Source organism: Anguilla anguilla, chromosome 13 (genome assembly GCF_013347855.1).
Source record: "Anguilla anguilla isolate fAngAng1 chromosome 13, fAngAng1.pri, whole genome shotgun sequence".
In the NCBI taxonomy this organism is placed as follows: Eukaryota; Metazoa; Chordata; class Actinopteri; order Anguilliformes; family Anguillidae; genus Anguilla; species Anguilla anguilla.
In genome coordinates, this window is record NC_049213.1 from 37,188,521 (window position 1) to 37,207,308 (window position 18,788).

At 43.8% G+C, this 18,788-nt stretch overlaps 1 protein-coding gene across 1 annotated transcript; it reads right to left on the bottom strand.

Moving 5' to 3' along the window:
• Positions 1-9,735: 9,735 nt before the first annotated feature.
• LOC118211584 (olfactory receptor class A-like protein 1) lies at positions 9,736-11,803 on the bottom strand. The gene has a single exon (XM_035388919.1). The coding sequence runs from the start codon at positions 11,551-11,553 to the stop codon at positions 10,567-10,569; it is 987 nt and encodes a 328-aa protein (XP_035244810.1). The 5' UTR covers positions 11,554-11,803; the 3' UTR covers positions 9,736-10,566.
• Positions 11,804-18,788: the final 6,985 nt, after the last annotated feature.

Genomic DNA, 18,788 nt, shown 5'->3' on the forward strand with positions numbered 1-18,788 from the left:
GCAGCCGAACTGCGCAGAGCGAAAGGGGCTGTGATTAATTAGGGCGCGCTGAACATGTGAGCCTCCGCTTTCACTAGCCAGTGTTTTAATTACAGCTCTCCCCTCTCCAGCATTCCCCCAGAGCTGGGAATGCTGGTCGCGTTCCTCTCGCCCAAAATCCTTTTGAAAAGGATTTTGGGAAGTACAGGAAGTACTTCGGAACTCTTTTTTTTTTTGACTATTTGATTGCTCTGTATCAATTTTGACATGTTATATTAAATTACATTTATTTAGCAGACGCTTTTATCCAAAGCGACGTACGAAAGTGCATATCACGGTCGTGGACAACTACAAAAACACAGGTTCGATGAGGCACGATACTCATTTCGTAAGGCCACTTATAGCCAAGGTTCAGGTTCACACAGTTCAGTCCACACAGTGAACACTATTCTGACCTAACTTATGCCAAGCCAAACTAGGGAGAAGAACAAGCTACAATATTAGGACAAATGCGAATGACCAAAAGTGCTGGAATGGGGGGGTACATGTTCACTACGTTACTTCACACCAGGCCAGCCAGCAGAGGATGGGTTGCCAGGTCCCTCCTGAGATTTCAGCCCATCGGGGAGTTTTTCTCTCACCACCGATTGAGGGTTCTTCTCTCGGCTGGAGAATTTTAGTTTTTTTTAACTCATGTGCTTGCTGTATGGGGGTCTGGTTTTTTGCTCTTTTTCCTGCTCCTCAGTGACGCATCTTTGTGACGGTTCACTGTAAAAAGTACCGTACAAACAAAATTGATTTTAATTGTTTAGATTTACGTTTTAGGGATTTAGCGGATGCTCTTATCCAGATTGAATTACACGGATTCAATTATTTGCGCATACAACCCATTCATACAGCCGGATGTTTACTTATGTAATTCAGGTTAAGTAACTTTGATCAGGGGTACAATAGCAGTGCACAACCTTGGGGTTACAAACACAGTTCCCGAGCCTCTACGCCACACTGCGGGCACTCGACATCCCAGAAGGGGAGTTCATGTTGCATGCGATCCTTGCAAACGCACAGCACTCTTGCAGAGCTGAGAGGATTTGTAACTTGAGAGACTGTAGCATTTATTTATTGCGAGGTTCTTTTTCAGATCGGTGATGAAGTAACTAAAACAATAACCAGACAACGACCCCCTCCCCCTTCCCCCCCCCTCCGAAAAAAGCAATTATTCCTTATGTCAAAACAGCAAACCAGTCACTATGTGGGTCAAATCCTTGCAAACAAGTGATATCTGACATTATTTCAGCTCTGAACTGAGATTTAGACACAGAGATTGTGTGCATTCGCCACTTCCTACTCATTCATCGTGGATTTGTGGCCTGTATTCTGTATTCCAGAATGCGCTTCCGGGAAAGGCAGTTAAATGTGACGGCCATCGGAACCGCGCAGGCGACGGGCCCGCTTCAGAGGGGGCACTAGCCTCACCGCACATTCCTGAGTTCCCGAGCAAGTTGAGACAGACGAGGACGATGAGGCGTCGCGCTTACACTGGAGCCCAGTGTGTGTTTGGGGGCGGGGACAGGGGTGCGGGGGGGTGCGGGTGCGGGTGTGGGTTGGGGGGTGGGGGGGGGGGGGTTTGGTCATGCCACGCAACATGCACTGAATGAAGAAAGGGGAACGCCACAAAAACCAAGAAATAAGTCAATCTTAATTTTAGTCTTAGACTTAAGCTTAAAATCTTAACTTTTATGCTAAAAGTTTTATACAAAAAGACTGCCAAAGAGGTGAGACAGTTTTACTGATTTCAAAATTTGCCAATGGGGCAAGACGGTATCGCTCGTCAAGCAAAAAGCTAATATTTTTTACTTGAGACTCTCATTACAAAAAATTCGTTTATTTATTTTTGTTCAATGAAAGCACTGAAATTCTGCAGCAGCCAGCGTAAGCAACCCGAAGGCCTTGCCTGTGTTGCTGGGGTCAGCCGTGCTGAAGCAGCGCAGGGCTGCGTGCGGGCACGTCATCCACTTAACCGCACGCCGCTCTGCCAGTGACAGCCGCTGAGCCGGGAGAGGGACGGAGAGAAGAACGGGGGAACAAGAGAAAGAAAGAAAAAAAAGAGTGAGCCAGAGAGAAAGAATGCAGTCCTTATTTGGCGTGTCCCGACAGACTCCGCTTGCCTTTTCCCTTGGAGGAAGGGAGGGAGGGATGGAGGGAGGGAGGGAGGGAACGGGGAGTGGCGGAGGCATTTCCTATATTTCGACACCCGCTGAGAGTTCCTGCCACCCTGCAGTCACGGCCATCGACCTCGATAAGCACACGAGCAGCTCGGTGCCACACAGACACTAATGAGCCTGAACTTACTGACCAGTAAAACATCTCTCTACTTCCTACTGCCGCCCAGGTCATCCCTAACCGTTGAAACAGGGGTGTCTAACAAGGTCGTCCTAATAAAAATAATTGTTGGAAAAGATGTTAAGGTAAAATCTGTGGCAGTGTCACGATCATGAATAAATTACCTCTGGGGAGGCGAAGAGGATTCCTCTACGAAACAATAAAGCCTAGAACAGCTGTTGGACTACCACGCATGTTTTACTTGTAGGTCTGAAGAGGCCATATTCTCATATTCCCACATCGTCCACGGCTAAACTTAGCTTCACCGAAGTCACGTACTGTTACGGAAGCACTGCGATAAAAACACAACATGGGCGGGACAATGCAGCTGCAGCAGGACATTGTTACTGTAGGCACACACCTGGAGAAGGCTCTTTAATTTAGCTTTTGTAGCACTGGGATTTGAAAGTCAGGCAGAAGGTGTGGGCCTTCTTCATGGCTGGTGGGGGGGGGGGGGGGGGCGGGGTTTACTATAGGTGCTGCGATTCCATTGGTCAATGCTGGCAGCTAAAATACCATAACCTGAGATAGGTAAGTGGATAGACTGACATCCAGGACAACAGAACGGATTGTGTATTTGCCCTTACTGGTCCTACAGAAATGCGATCACTTGGACTTCCACTTTTTTCAATCCTTTTGTTTTAATAGTTTAGAGGGTGTCATTTGTTTTATCTGTTATTTATTTGCTTATTTTGAGTTTTTTCATCATTGCAATTGGCTTTCATTCTCATCTTTTTACAAAAGTAGAATGAAATCTGTATAGAAGTGAGTCATTATAGTTTCTGCAGTGGTCAGTAACTTGCAGCTGTGTTTTACTTTTGATTTCCTTGAGCTGCTTTTTTATTTATTTATTGTATTTATTTATCGATGTGTCATCTCACGCAGGAGAAAAGGTGAGTAATTGGTCTTCAGAGAGGTGAGTGAGGTTTGGAATTGCTTTTGGGGGTGGAGATTTCAAATGGTTCTGAAGTTCAACCAAAGTGTTTGCCATCCAATTAGATTTTTACTGTGGAAAAAATCAATTGCTAACAAATACTGGAATTGTTTGTATTTTTCTCAGGCTGTATTCTAATAATGAAGTAACACAAGAGTAAGAAATGTGAATCTGTAGGACCTAACTTAACTTACTGACCCCTATCGCACAACAAAACTTACACATTCAAAGAGTTTGCAAAGGTCTGCATATAAAGTCTCTCCCAACTTTACTGCAGTTAGCGACAAATTTTGGGCTGAAGCAGAAAAAGGAGAGAGAGAGGGAGGGAGGGAGGGAGGGTGAGACAGAGAGAGGGGGAGAGAGGGAGGGAGGGTGAGAGAGAGAGGGGGAGAGAGAGAGGGTAGGTGGAACGGGCTTAGGGGAGCAGTGAGGGTATTTAATTTCTCAACAGCAGCCCCGAAGGTAAGACACTACAGAGGACAGGTGCTTGTCTGTACTCGTCTGGCAGAGCAGAATCATTCCGACAGCCCCTTCAGCTGCCTGGAGGTAAAGAGGAGGAGGAGAAGGGGGTGGCAGGTCTATTCTTGTTTAGGGAGAGGCACGCTGACACTCCCTCCCGCCACACATACACACACGCATACACAAGCACACCAACACACACACGCACACACACACACACACTCACTCACACATACAGATGCCCCCCCCCCCCCCCCCAACACACACAGCTGATTATACTTTCTCTCTGTGACTTGAGTCAGTTCACTCCTCCACCAAAAAAAAAGGTTGCCATTTCACCTCTGTGAATATTCACCAGCTGCTTTTCGCTTCTTTGGAATGAAAATGAGGTGGATTGGGTCCTTCTGATTAACTCAAGTGATTAACGGTAAACAGCTGTTATTGTTCCCCCACCACCGTAGGGAGCAGGCATGTATATTCATGAGTAAAGGTGTTGCTGTCTCATTGGTCTGAATGCCAATGACAGACTTAACAGTCTGTGGCTTTGTCTTCCCTCTCAGTTCATCAAGGTCCCTGTTCTATTGGGAAGGAGGACGAGGGTCAAAGGTTAAGTACAGCCAACAGTAACGGGAGGAGACCCAGCTGCCGGCCTGAACTGTCCATGCATTCTATCCTTCATTCCACCGGAGTCTGTGTCTTTAACCAATCAGATTCCAGTGGCGTGAAGAGCAAGAGACATGGAGCTACCTCTGAAGAATGAGCACCAGCCATCGTGCTGAGCGATTCATGTTTCTCGAGTTCGGTTCAATTTCGTTTCGGTTCCGGAAATTAATCACGGTTTCTGATTTCGTTTTTTTTTTAAATTATTTATTTTTAGAAATGCAAATGTACCACAAAATAATGATATTTGAAATTCTTTTTAAATATTTTTTATTGAAATGTTTAAGGCTAACTTTTTAAATGCTGTGACTGCATATTACAGTAAATCGCTTGCATAAATTATTATCACTTCGGTCTTTAAAAATATATATGTGAATTTCAGGTGTGTATATTTCATTTTTCATTTGTTGACTTTATAATTGATCTCCCTTTTCATGTATTTTTGTCTCTGGAAGTAAAGAGATCTTCTCTTTGGCAGGTGAACATTACCAGCCTACTGTTTTCAGTGTTATTTGCAAGACACGTTAGCAAGTTAACTTGCAATGTAGACAAAATCATTAGACCAATTTCGAGGCAGATATGACGTTATGCAGAGTAAAAACTACCAGTTCGTTTGTGCTATTATGGGATATATATGAGTTGTTGTTGTTGTTGGTTACAGTTGCACAGTAGGCCTCTTTGGTCCACCTCTATCATTCGTGTCCTGTGAGTACCAGGCTCTGTGTTTCTGAACTGTCACGTGACCTGCATGTGACATGAGGTGCAATGAATTAGGGTCATTGTAGTTTTTTTCTATGCTTATTTCTGTGTGAACTGCATTGAGTAACTGCCTTTTTAAACTTTTTAAAACTACCACACCAAGCCTGGAGAAAAACACAGCTTATCCACCAAATTAAGAGAATTTAAATAATCTAACCAATGTCAATCGATTAATTACTGAAACACCAGAAAAATGTCAGTTAATCGCTCAGCACAAACCAGCGTTGAACACCAACGTAGAGGCCCCAACACAGAACACATGGAAAGAAGGTAGGGAAAACCTCCAACTGAAAATGTCCTGTTCTGCATTAAAAAATAATTCAGTTCACTTCGGTAAATTAACAAAGTGGGAGCTGTGGCTGATAATTAGTTATTTGATCTAAACTGTAAGAACCAACAGATTTCTTTTTTTTTAAATCTTATAAGTGGCTTATCTGTAAAATCCAAGGATAAATCCAGAGTACCATAGAAACTGAGAAAGTGCTTTTGTTCACTTTGTATATACAAAGTACTTCATATATAAATATTACATAAATCCTCCCTATATTTTAAGTTAATTTGCAGTTTTTCTCTACGAACAGGATACAATGTGTAAAAAGCGCAAGTAACTGTACTGTGATTTGCTCTGTGAAAGGACATGAGGGAAGTGAATTTAAGGCAAAGTCACTACTGCACATCAAGCAACTTTTCCAAACTCATTACCTCAGAGCTCAAACCCAACAGGTCAGCAGCAGCCTGCTGCTGGAACACACTAGCACCTGAGATGGGATGGGTTGTGTTTTTCGAAATATTTTGAAGATATGTTGTCCCCCCCCGCCCCCCAAATTCAAGAGTCTGACTACTGCACTAAAACCCAAATATGCCTGTTCAAAAATGTGTGGACAGTTTGTCATGCCCATAGCACCAGCTGTAAGTGCACCTTTATGTCCATCAATACGCTCTAATGAAATGCTATTTCTACAGTCTCCACACGCCGCAGTGCTTATTCCCTTTACTGTGAGTCACCACAGTGCCAGGAATGGCATTCTATTTTGACAGTCTTGGCTGCCGTTGTGCTTTTAAAATCCCCAGCCAAAAAAATATATGGATTTAAAAAATAAAAGTAAAAAATACAACAACAACAATAACGCCAACAACAATAATGATAATAATAGAAACCCATAGCAATAAACACGGGATCTGAATCTCACACAGACCACACAGCCACACCCTATGGTCCTCGCTCACACAACGATGAAATTGAAAGAAATGCTTTCAGACAGCAATTCAATAACCCATGCAAAGGTAGGCTTTTATGTGCAGTGTTATATTACGCCATACAAAGACATTAAACCAACCTGTCACAAAAGAGTAATGGGCATAACCTCTCCGTTTGGAGCGTATGGATATTGTTAACGGAGAAATATGATTCCTGGTTTTGGGGGTCCAGCCCTCTTTCTCTTGTGGGTTGCCACCGAGTGCCAGGTGGCCATAGAAAAACACCCATAAAGAAAATACAACCTGTGGCTGATTTTACTCGCTTTTCAGAACATGGTCTAGAAACATTTCCATGTGTAACTCTTGGAGAAAATTGGGTTTTTCCCCATTAATGACAATAGAATACACCTGGACGCACATTAACGCAGGGAAACCAGATTCAAAAACGAACGTACATTGGTTTTCTCGTTTTCGCTGTACCTTTTGGAAAAGCGCCTAAACAGAGGGGATTAGAGGTGAGGTTACTGCCACGTTTTAACCCTTTAAAGTGTACGATCGCAAAATATCACATCATCACCTCTCAGTCCCATGGTGATGATGTAACCTTGGTTGGCAGTCCATGGGTGACGATGTAATCTTGGTTGTCAGTCCCAGGGTGATGATGTAATCTTGGTTGGCAGTCCATGGGTGATGATGTAATCTTGGTTGTCAGTCCCAGGGTGATGATGTAATCTTGGTTGTCAGTCCCAGGGTGATGATGTAACCTTGATGGGTCATTGGAGCCTGAAGCATGACTCAGGTTTGTTGCTATACTGTGAACCATGTTCATACGTACATATATACAGAACTGGTACATACAAAACGCTGTGCTCAAAGATTAGTACTCTTAAATCTTTTATATGTGCCCTTTCTTCTGTTGTGTTTCTCAGAGCCATTTTCGTCTGTAAAAAAAAAAGCATTCAAAGCAGTTACTGTATCTTCTTGACCACGAGAGGTCATGACATTTTGTGACCTCCAGTAATTTGAAATAAAGTATACAAGCCAAAAAAAAGGTTTTCTTTGCATGAATGTTGTCATTGTGTGTTGCAAAAACACTGGAAAAAAATGCAGGTTCAAGCTGATTATAAAATTTATGTTTTACATAATGCTAATTATGTCTTCATTTACAGTAAGTTTTATGTTGATATTACATACATTATGGCAAAAATAGAAACTGCTGCAAAACATTGCATTTATTGTCTAACTCTATTTATAAATTCAGCGTTTCCATAATTTGTGCCAGCACTGTATGCATACATATTTCATGACATTTAAAAATGTAAATGTACAGCCCAACTCATGGTGACGGGCGAGGCAGTGTAGCATACAGATTGTAAACTGGGCCTACGGCACCAGCGCACTTTGGGTTTGATTCCCCGGGTGGAGTGCTATAATTCTACCCTTGAGCAAGACACGTAACCTTAATTGCTTCAGTAAATATCCAGGTGTATGAATGCATTGGTTGTTTGTAAAGTAGTGGAAGCTGTCTGGAAGTCCCCCTGGGCGAGAGCATCTGCTAATAGCCTAAAACATAAATGTGACAGTGAGCATGCATGAGTCACATTGCAGGCTGCCATATGCTGCCAATCCCTGACTTGTATGAACAATTTTTTAAAACTTTCTGTAGCAAAGTAACATGATTGGTTGTTGACGATACATGGTAGTAGTTATTCTGCCAATTTTTTAGTATTTTTACTTCAACACAAAAAAAATGCATTTTTTTTCCCTTTCTGCTTCTGCCCTGACCTGAGTGGGCTGGGTATGAGTTTGAGACTTTTGTTCATGTTCAAGATATTTTTAAGTTTCAACACAAAAAAATATAATAAATAAATAATTACACGAAACACTACACAGTATCCAACACTAAAACAAGCGGTTATATTTTAACCTCTGGACGAGCTGTTATTTTAGTCTCTGTGGGTAATTAATTATTTAATTAAATGATTCAGTAATTAATTAATCAATTAATTAACGTATATCTGCATGTGAGAGATTGTGCGTGTCATGTCCGCCACCAGATGGTAGGACGCATTGTGAGCGTGCTCTGTACTCCGTTGACTCTCTGAGACACTAATCGGCAAGTCCCACCGGGGGTTCAGAGGCATGCTAGGTATTGCGGTCATTACGCTTCTTCAGGCGCATTGCCGTCCTCTGAGGATGCGCACGGTGCGGGACTCTTCCCGTCCTCAACAGGGAGAATTAGGGGCTTTCGTTAGCAGCGGGGCGCTTCTTGTGTCCGGCTGAACGTGCTCGTTATAATTAAAACAAGAGGCGTTAGCCCCGTGTGACATTTTTTAATGCACAAAGTAATCTGGCTATGATTCTTATCCTTGTTAGTGAGACAGAACGTTACGAATCAAACTCGAGACTTCGATCACAAAAGGCCTGAGGTAAAACTGAAGATTGCTCTTGAGATTTCTTCACAAATAGCTGAAGAAAAACAGCAGAGCAAACCTGCTTCTGCCAATCTGCCCTGTCTCAAAAATAAATAGACCTATTATAGTATTTACTGAGAGCACATTCTAGAGTCTTGTCAGCTTCTCTAATGTAGGTTTTATTATTGCATTTCCAATTATATTGGATGGCACTGGTTACAAATGTTGTTTACACTTATGAAGTATAGTCTAGCCTCTCAATCTTAATGGCACTCTTAATGGCTGGAGTTAGCCGTCCGAGTTATCACGGTAGTAGACTACGGTCAGTTTTTCTTCTGTTTTTTTGCAATGCATGAAAAACCCACTAACGATCTGTTTATATTTTATCGCACTGTATCATCGCCATGGACACGTGAACCCAGTCGAATATAAGCTTGAGAGACTTGAATTCTGCAAATTCCTGAGAGCGCATAGGGGTGACTGCTGGGGGAGGAAGAACGGATGGACATGCAGTTCTGCTCAAATAACCTCATCACAGCCAGCAAAATCACCTGTTTATGGTACAGAGCATGTACCTAAAACAAAAGTATCAGTGAATCGGTGAAAAGATCCATAACCATCCACCCACACACACGCCTACACACACACATACAAATGTACACACACACATGCACCTACACACATACAGTGCACACACACATACACATACACATACACACCCACACACACACACACTCATACATACAGTGCACACACACAGTCATATAGTACCAACGCACACACTCAGTCATGCAGCACGAACACACACACACACTCAGTCATGCAGCAGGAACACACACACACACACAGTCATATAGTACCAACGCACACACTCAGTCATGCAGTACCAACGCACACACTCAGTCGTGCAGCACGAACACACACACACACACACACTGCTTCTAGTTCTCCCTTGATTTGGCTCACTGTGCCTTCTGTAATTGGACTAACTGCTTCATTACACAAATCGCACCTAATACGCTCTGTGAAGCGAACTGTTCCGATTAATGGTGCTCTAGGCAGCAATTAGAGCCAATTATCTTGTTAATCAACATCTAAACTAATTAGGTGCCACAAAAAGAGCCTTTCCCTCGGCGAATACAGGGGCGAAGGGGCCACAGACCAAAGATAGGAGAACACAGGAGAATGTCTCCTGCAGTCTTAGTACTGTCGAATTTCTGGCATACAAATGGAAACATGCTCTCATCACACGACAGGAAAGCTTCTAGAAGCTTCCTCACAGTTGCCATAAACCTTCTGAAGTGTGGTTCTTATAGTGCAGTTGCCCGCCATTGCTGTTGTACTGAACTGTGCCAATGAGTGCTGCCTGTCTGTAGATGCCTGCATTTTTCCTATATCTGGGGTTCCACAAAACTAGTCCCTTACTTCCTTACCTTATTGAGGTATTACATTTCCATGTCTCATGTAATTCAAAAGGTGTGACAAATCAAAAACATTTCAGGTTCGGCTTGCATGTATGTATTTTTTTTGCATATGCTGCATGTAAAGTAATCATTGCATAATTGCAATCTGAACATCCATGGAGGAGGCTGCATGACAGGGTTCTTTCACACACAGAACCACACACATTTTGTTACCGCAATACAACACTATGGTGTTAATGTTGGAAGGCACGAGTTCATTGGAACGCAGACAGGGCTGCGTCCGCGGCAATCCGTTTCTCAGCCCGCATGAACGCGGGAAGGTGAGCCTGCTCCTTTTCGGCAGGTTCCCAGCTTCCTGTCACATGGTGGAGAGGGCGGTGTCTGCGCTCTGCACGGGCTTCTCGTCCCCCCGGCCGCAGCTCAGCCGCTTGCTCACCTTCCTGTTGGTGACGATGATGACGATGGGGCTGACGGCGGCGTAGAGCGAGGAGAAGAAGATGCGCACGTCCGACAGCAGCGAGGACTTGAGGGTGTTCTGCACGGTCAGGGTGTACACCCAAATCCCGTTGTCCACCCCGTAGAACGTCACGTACATGGTCACCAGGGCGACCACCGCCTTGGCCGCCCGCTGCTCGGCCGAGGACCCCTGACGCTTCCCGCCGCCGCCGCCGCCGCCACCAGCCCCGCCGCGCAGGCTCTTCACCTGCTGGCTGTGGCGGTACAGGAAGACCAGGATGATCAGGCTGGCCGCGGTCATGAGCGCCATGGGCACCACGTCCCGGGCCACCTGCACCGCGCCGTTGGCGTCCCGCGAGAGGCGGGAGGGGAAGCGCACGAAGCAGAACTCCACGTTGATGCCGTGCTGCATGAGCCCCGAGTCGTTCTGCGAGCCCAGCGAGAAGGCGATGGACGCCGAGCTCATGGAGGTGTTCAGGACCCAGAGGAACAGGAAGATCCCGCCCAGGTGGCGCGCCACCAGCGCCCGCACCCCGGCCCAGCCGGAGCCGGGCGGGGCGATGCTCAGGCACTGGAAGGCGCTGAGCACGAAGGTGAGCCAGATGGAGAGCGAGCGGGAGGTGCGGTAGACGAAGATGACCGCCTTGCAGCCCGTGTCGCTGAAGACGTTGGCCAGCTCGAAGGTGGCCAGGATCTCCAGCAGGCAGCGCACCCCCACCACCAGCAGATTGGCGCAGGCCAGGTGCAGCACGATGGCGTCGGCGGGAAGGAGCTTGTGCTCCGAGTACCCCATGTGGAGGAAGGCCCAGATCACCGTGCAGTTACCGGGAACCCCCACCACCGTCAGGAAGAGGTAGAGGAGTCCTCGAGTAAGCATGTCGGATTCCATCCCTCGTCTCAAAGTGCTGTCTGTCTTACCTGTCTGGAAACGCGAGCGGTAGGCTGTGCCCGTGCTTCTTTTGCTCGTCCCCCCGGGTACTCAGCTCTAACCTCCCCTCGACTGACCCAGACAACAGCCTCGCCCGCTTCTCTTATACCCCTGGAGCGGTAACCATAGCGAGACACGGGCCACTGGTTTCACCCTCTTTCACCCATCTCCGACTCGTCCAGATCGATCAGTGTCACAGCCTCGTCTGGCTCTATCCCGCGGGGCAAGCCCCCACTGCGTTTACGCGGCAGGGGAGTGCAGACGTGCTGCACCATGGTCCACAGGAACGAGAAAAAAACACAGGGAAAACACAGGCGACAGCCCACATAGTTTCTCTGGACTGTGCTATACCTCTGTTATTACAATAAGCACAGATATGCTGCGGTTAGAGATACAATAAACACAGAGAGAACATAGATGTAGCACTGTCTAGAGACAGAACACAGACATAACATAGATATAGCACTGTCTATAGGCACAAATAACAGAGATAAGAGGTGCAGCACAGCCCAGAAATCCGATAACACAGGTATAACACAGTGTGAAAAAAGCCCAGCCCGCTCCCCAATCTCACAGCTCCCATTGGACACCTCACGCGTAACACAGGAAAGGACCTCCCAAAGACTGTAAGGACCGGTTTAGTCCCGGGCCATCTGCAACGCTGCGATAGCATTTAGCAAGTTTTGCGTTACATTACGTGCCAGCGTTGCGGTGCGATGGCATGCTGTAACCGTGGTCTGTGGCTCACGCGCAAACGCATTCACGCACGCACCCACACACGCGTTCGCGTGTGCACGCACGCAGACACACAGTGTTCACATCCCTTTATCAGCATGTGTTATTAGAAAAAAAAATAATGAGAATATAGCGAGGGGCATTTATCAGTTGTTTAGTTTGAATTTTCTGCAGCACAGAAGACTGATTAACTGATATCACTTCATTTGGTTAAAGAGAAATAAGACCCATTCCCAAAGAGGCCCCCAGCTCAGAGGTGGGTTGACACCCTCAAATTATGAAACACCACCTGTCAAAGTTTCCAGGAGATGATTATCAAAGTTACGCTTTCAGTTTTATTCATTTAGTTACTTGTTTTGTCATGAATCGGTGAACCACGAAGCGGTCTCAAACGCTTAGATCACGCCTGAGTGAAAACTAAATCCACCGAACACCGCGTCCCCTGACGGCCCATCCCCAAACAGTCGCGGCCTCCTGTAAGGGGTGCGGTCCCAGCGCCGGCGTTTGTGCCTCTGCGTTCGCCGGGTCGCTGAGCCATGCCGCGCGCGGCGCTTCGGGCGTTTCGGCGGCTCATCGCTCCTGAGGCCAGCGTCTCCCGTGCGACGGAGACGTACGCCCGCGCCTCCGCACGCTTCAGGGTTTGCTGCCCCCCCGTGATCGTTTTCTTCGTGGGTAATGAAACACTTACTTCCTCAATTTCTTTGTCTCCGACGCCAGCTGGCGCTGCACGGGAAATTAATAAACCCACAATGCCTCCTTGTGGACTCCTGCTGTTACTGCATGACATAGTAAAACCTGCAGTTTCCACAGGGCGCCATTACATTACGTTGACATTTAGCGCACGCCAGTATCCAGAGCTACATACACAGCTTGCCTTCTTTATATACATCCCATTTATACAGCTGGATATTTACTGAAGCAATTCAGGATAAGTACCTTGCTCAAGGGTAAAACTGCAGTGCCCCAGCTGGGAATCAAACCCATCTCTGAGTTACAAGCCTAATTCCTTAACTGTTATGTTGCAATACCACCCCCAGTTACCTCCGGTGATACCAATAAGTAAAGAAAAAATAAAATTGCTGAAAAAAAATAAAACGAGAGCACAGAACTACTCTCACAGAATGTCTCTCAGTGGTGTTGAGGCTCAAGAAAGAAATTACAACAAAAAAGTCACCATGACAACGAATACCACTGTGGCAATTATTCTTGCCTTTTCCTTGAACGATTATAGAGCCCTTCTGACATGCTTCATTGTCACCTTGTCAAAAAGAAGAGGGGCGCAAGATTCAATCCCAAAAAAACTGTGAGTGATGTAGTGGAGAAGCTGGGCTTTAGCATCATGGATCCCTGACTGGTTGATGCAGGAACCATAACGTCCATAACAACCATAATGAATGTCATTAAAATAAGTGACATACACCATGGTCATTCTGGACCTTAAACAGAGCACCCTCAACTCAGAACACACCCTGTGAAACATGCAGGGCCCTAACAACACCGCAAGAAAAAATGTAGCCTAAATTAGCCTGCCATTTGTGTTCACTTTCAGAGCTACTCCCTGGAGTCAGAGTTTACCTATGTGTCTTCCTACCCCAACTTCTAATTAATACTAAACAAGAGATAATGGCTCTGTGTGAGTTAGCTGTTGTTAATGAAAACACCTGGGTACACAGACAGGGTACAGTGGGAGGACGTGCTGAGAGAGAGAGGGAACAATGAATACATAACCTCACACCCATGGAGCTTCAGGTCCGCCTCGCAACATAATGGTCAACGGGTGAATAATTTAATGGATAATAATGTTTAATTACAGATCTGTATAGTCCAAATGAGAGCAGGAATCTCACAGAATTTAAGCATATTTTCCTCCAGGAAAGCAAAGTAAAATGTCTTGTTTATAAAAGGTTCCATCTTTTGTTACCCCCTGAACAAATCAGTTGCTGTTCAACAATTTCGCATGACGCACATTAGAGAACTGATACACTATCCTACACATGCATAGAGATTTACAGAGAGTTGACATCGAATAAAATAAAATCACATTAATCATATTAGTGTACATATTATAATGAAGTTTTATATTATAATAAATTAATTATAATGTCTGATACTTGGGAACAAAATTATGAGGCATTTTTGTAACTTGGCTTGGAGTCCTTGAGGATATTAAGCTATGGAATAAAATATTGAATTGTGTGTATTTTCTGCCTCTAATACATACCCTTTATTTTTTTATTTCATTCAGCATCTAATTTACAAGAGTCTAATTTACAAAATGTTTTCCATCACTTAATGTGCCATGTGTCCCAGAGAATATTATTAATAATAATATTACTCAATCCCTCCATGTATTCCATCTCAACAGACCAGTAACGAGAGCTTGTACAGGCTTGCCATATTAATTAGCCCTGTTTTTATTGAAACACATAATTAAACACAAGAGACAAGAATGTGCCACACATGGTGATTAAATACAGGCCATCCTTCCAGAGGTCCTATTTGTATTTACTAACTAAATATAATAATAACAGAAAAAAGAAATATAAAATATAAAACTGTAGTGTAACAGTTGGGTGAACATTACTGGAGCCCACCCCAATAGCCCAGACCAGGGTTAAATCCTGAGACTACATTCACTAGATGTCAACATATCTGAGCTGGAAACATAGGCATCAATGTCAGTTCATTCCATATTCCTTGAAATGTGCATGTGCCTGAATTAAGCAGAAAAAAGAGAGTAACATACAAATAAGAAAAACAAATTAAAGTTAAAAAAAACTGAGTCAAGGCACAGAAAGTCAAGGTAATGCAAAATAATTCACAATACTATTCTTGCTCAAATTTGCTGCTGAAATTAAAGGACTAATTACCAAAGTGCCATAGTGATCTCTCCTTGGTGTGGAAAGAGGCCAGTCTTACTGCACAGTATGTCCTATACACTAAAATAATTTGATGTTTAGTTTTAATTTCTTATTTCACCAGAGTAGTCACGTTGAAATTGGCACTGACTTTTGCAAGCAAGCCCAAGTCTTTTGACTGTGGGAGGAATCCAGAATACCACACGAACATAACAAGACATGGGGAGAACACACAAACATGGGGAGAACATGCCAGTTACACGCAATAGGTTTTGGGACACCACGTGTCTGTCATTTTTGTAATTTATGAGACTAGTTGCACTGGTTAAAGGTATTTTCCACTTTAAAAAATAGAAATAAAATCTGCCTGATCCATACTCTCTGTAGGACAAAGGAGATGGATCAGCACCACTAGCAAATGAGGCCTGGGGATAAAGAAGTTATTATAGCAGCGCAAGCTAAGTAGTTAGCTAAAGATAGTTAACTGCAGAAAGGCCAGTATGGCACTGATGTACCTAAAGATGAAGCTGGCAATGTAGCTATACTGGGGTTATAACTAACGTCACATTGGATCGGCAATTACTGTGAGAATTGATGTGATCAAATGCCTATCTGTTTTTTTTTTCTGCTGGATGCTGAAATAGCAAATTAGCAATGTAGCTGGACAGCAAGATAACTAATAGCTCACCTTCCTCCTATAACCTAGTTATTTAAAAAAAAAAAGATCTCCAAAAAGATCTATAGCCGAACAGTTTTTGCACCGAAGGGCCGTGAAGGTGGTGGGGCTGCGGAGAGGCGCCTGCAAGCCTGCGGCTATACCCTACTCATTACCCCGGGTTCCTCCTGAGATCTCACCGGCTTTCGAGTGTTTCTATCCCCCACTTTGCAGCTATTATCGCTTGCATTGTGGGGGTTCAGGCCTGGTTTTTTGCCCTGTTACACTGTATAGCTGTATATCTTTGTGACAGTGTCTCTGTAAAAAGTGCGATACAAATAAAGTTGAACTGAATCCAATGTATCATTCTGTCTAATATTCACCTTCCTGGTCAGGGTCGTTGGAGGTGCTGAAGCCTATCCCAGCATGCACTGTTTAAGCGATATAGTTTTGTAAACAAATATTCAAAGTGTTAAACATGCAAGTACTATTTGTGATGATCATTGTGTCCGTAAGCATTAATTTAGACATTGCACATCGCACTAGATAAATTGAGATGTGTTTTCCTATTAAAGCTAATCTTGTACAGCACCAAATTTGGCCCCCTTATGGAATTTCTCAATTGAATCATTGTTTATTAAACTGCCAGTACAAATCTATTACAAAAAAGGAGTGAGTTAAGGGGTACTATGGTCAGATGATACAATCTAAAAAAGTTGACTCATCTTAAGTTAAGAAGGATATTATTTTTCAAGAACATACACACAGGTTTCCTCATGCTGTCATCCTGAGCTGCTATTATTTAACAAGCTCTTCCACATTATAATAGGCAAGCAGCAGGGACCATAGGCCTCTTCCCACAATGTCACCCAGCACAGCTTCAGAGGTTCTAGCACTCTGTTATCTATAAGATCAGGTTCATTTATATCACAAATATACTTATAACAGAATACTGTTAGGCGTATTAATGTTAGGTGTATTAATTAGCTTAACAAGATTTAAACAACGGTAATAGTTAGGTATATTCATAAGGTAAAAATCTATTCCCTGGGCAATCACTCCCATTTTCATGGAGCTTAAATGGCAAACCTCACTTTTAAATCTATAGGATGACCACATTGAATATGCTAAATTGAAAAGATCAAGCCAAGAAATCTGATGAACTCCATCTGTACTTTCATCAGTAATATACCTCGAGAATGAACCACAAACAAGACTGAAAGGCAGGTGAAACATTCGAGGGACATCCAGATAGCAAGTGAGAAAATGACTGGTTCTCCCACAGCTCCCAATTAGAAAAACTGGCTCTTGGAAGCTTGTAATTACACAAGGTGCAGCATGCTTTCCCAGTGGTAAGGGTTGGGGCGGTGCGGGGCGCGGGGGGAGGGGGGTGTCTGGAGCAGGGGCGTTTCTTGGATTTTTTTAAGGGAGGGCCAAGGAGCAGTCATGGAGGGCAATGGAAAATCATCTTCCAACAACAGCCACTTTCATTGGCAGGGGGCACTGTCACTGGGAGCAACTCCATAGGGGAAGACCACAGGGGGTAGCCAATCACAGTTCATGTGGGTCCAATACGTGTTCAGTGTATTTCAGCACCAGTAATTCATTAAAGTTATTAGCTGTCTCCCAAACCTCATATTTCCATGTTCCGGAAAGGAACTACAGGGCTCCCGAGTTTGACCTCCAGCCAAAGAGTACGCACTCTGGAGCGAGAAAGTACAGTAGCACAGAAAGTTTTGTTCAGTAGAGGGACGCACTTTGTGGTGACATCTGACCCATAATCTTGATTAGCTAAGGAGTCCTGTGACCAGTGGAGGCCATTATAAGACATATTTTTCCAAACCTGAGCAACTGCTAAAGATCCTGGAGGCTGCCCTTCACAAAACCATGTAGCTGTTTTTGCCATTACCATTCTACAAAGTTCCCAACACATTAACACAGCTAATGCACAGAACTGTATCTGTGACCTGATGCCATTCAGCTGATCTCATAAATGCGAGCTACCTCGCTCCTTTCAGTGCTACTAATATTCAGAACAGGAGGGGCAATATGGTGCATGTACTGAATGTATGATGCAGATATTTTCTGCACACAAGACAAAAAAATTATTTTCTTGGGTTTTTTTTTTTAGCTTGTGGGATATGTATGCACTAAATGTGGGTAAAAAGAACAAACGAGTAGAAAAATTAAGCAAACATTAAGCACAAGGCAATAGCATTAACCCATAAAATAGAAAAAAAGAATTGTTTCACACCCTGAATAAACAAAATAAGCCCCAGTAGAAAGTGTAATTAAATTTGTATTAAAAGTTATATATATTCTGAATAGTCATCAACTTTTCTTGACCAGTGTCAATGAGGCCATCAATATGAGCATACAGAAGCTGTGTAAATTCCGGGGACCAGTGTTCAAGAACCCGATAAATGCTATGCTTAGTGAAATTTTACGGTTTTCAGCACGCTAACTATTGGGTCCGACTATTATCATTGATAATCATTATCATTGTTGGGGAAAATGTGAGAGTAAGTCACAAAATTTTAGTAGGCTGTATCACATTAAGATGTTTGCCCACACAATGCATTAATTTAGGGTTAAACTGATTTCAATCAATTTTGACTTAGTACCAACGATACTGCAAAAACTAGTGTTGTACCATTTTCCGAATTGTGGCATCGATGTGGTAATGAAGTATCAGTTCTTGTAACATCTACTAAGCTACTAAGAGACAGAGATCACTAGCTCTCTAACTGGACAGAGAGTTAGATAGAGATCGCTTGCTAGGTAGCTAACACGTCAGAGATACATAGAGGGATTGGTAGCTAGCAAGACATATACAGAAAGATCACTAGCTAGCTAGTGAGAGATAGAGATTGCTAGGTAGCAAGCCAGTAACAAATAATATTTATTAGTGTAATGACATAACTATATTAACTCAAGGATGGTCTTTG

Bases quoted from the DNA above. Each gene is read 5' to 3' on its own strand.
- LOC118211584 (XM_035388919.1), bottom strand. From the start codon at position 11,553: ATGGAATCCGACATGCTTACTCGAGGACTCCTCTACCTCTTCCTGACG.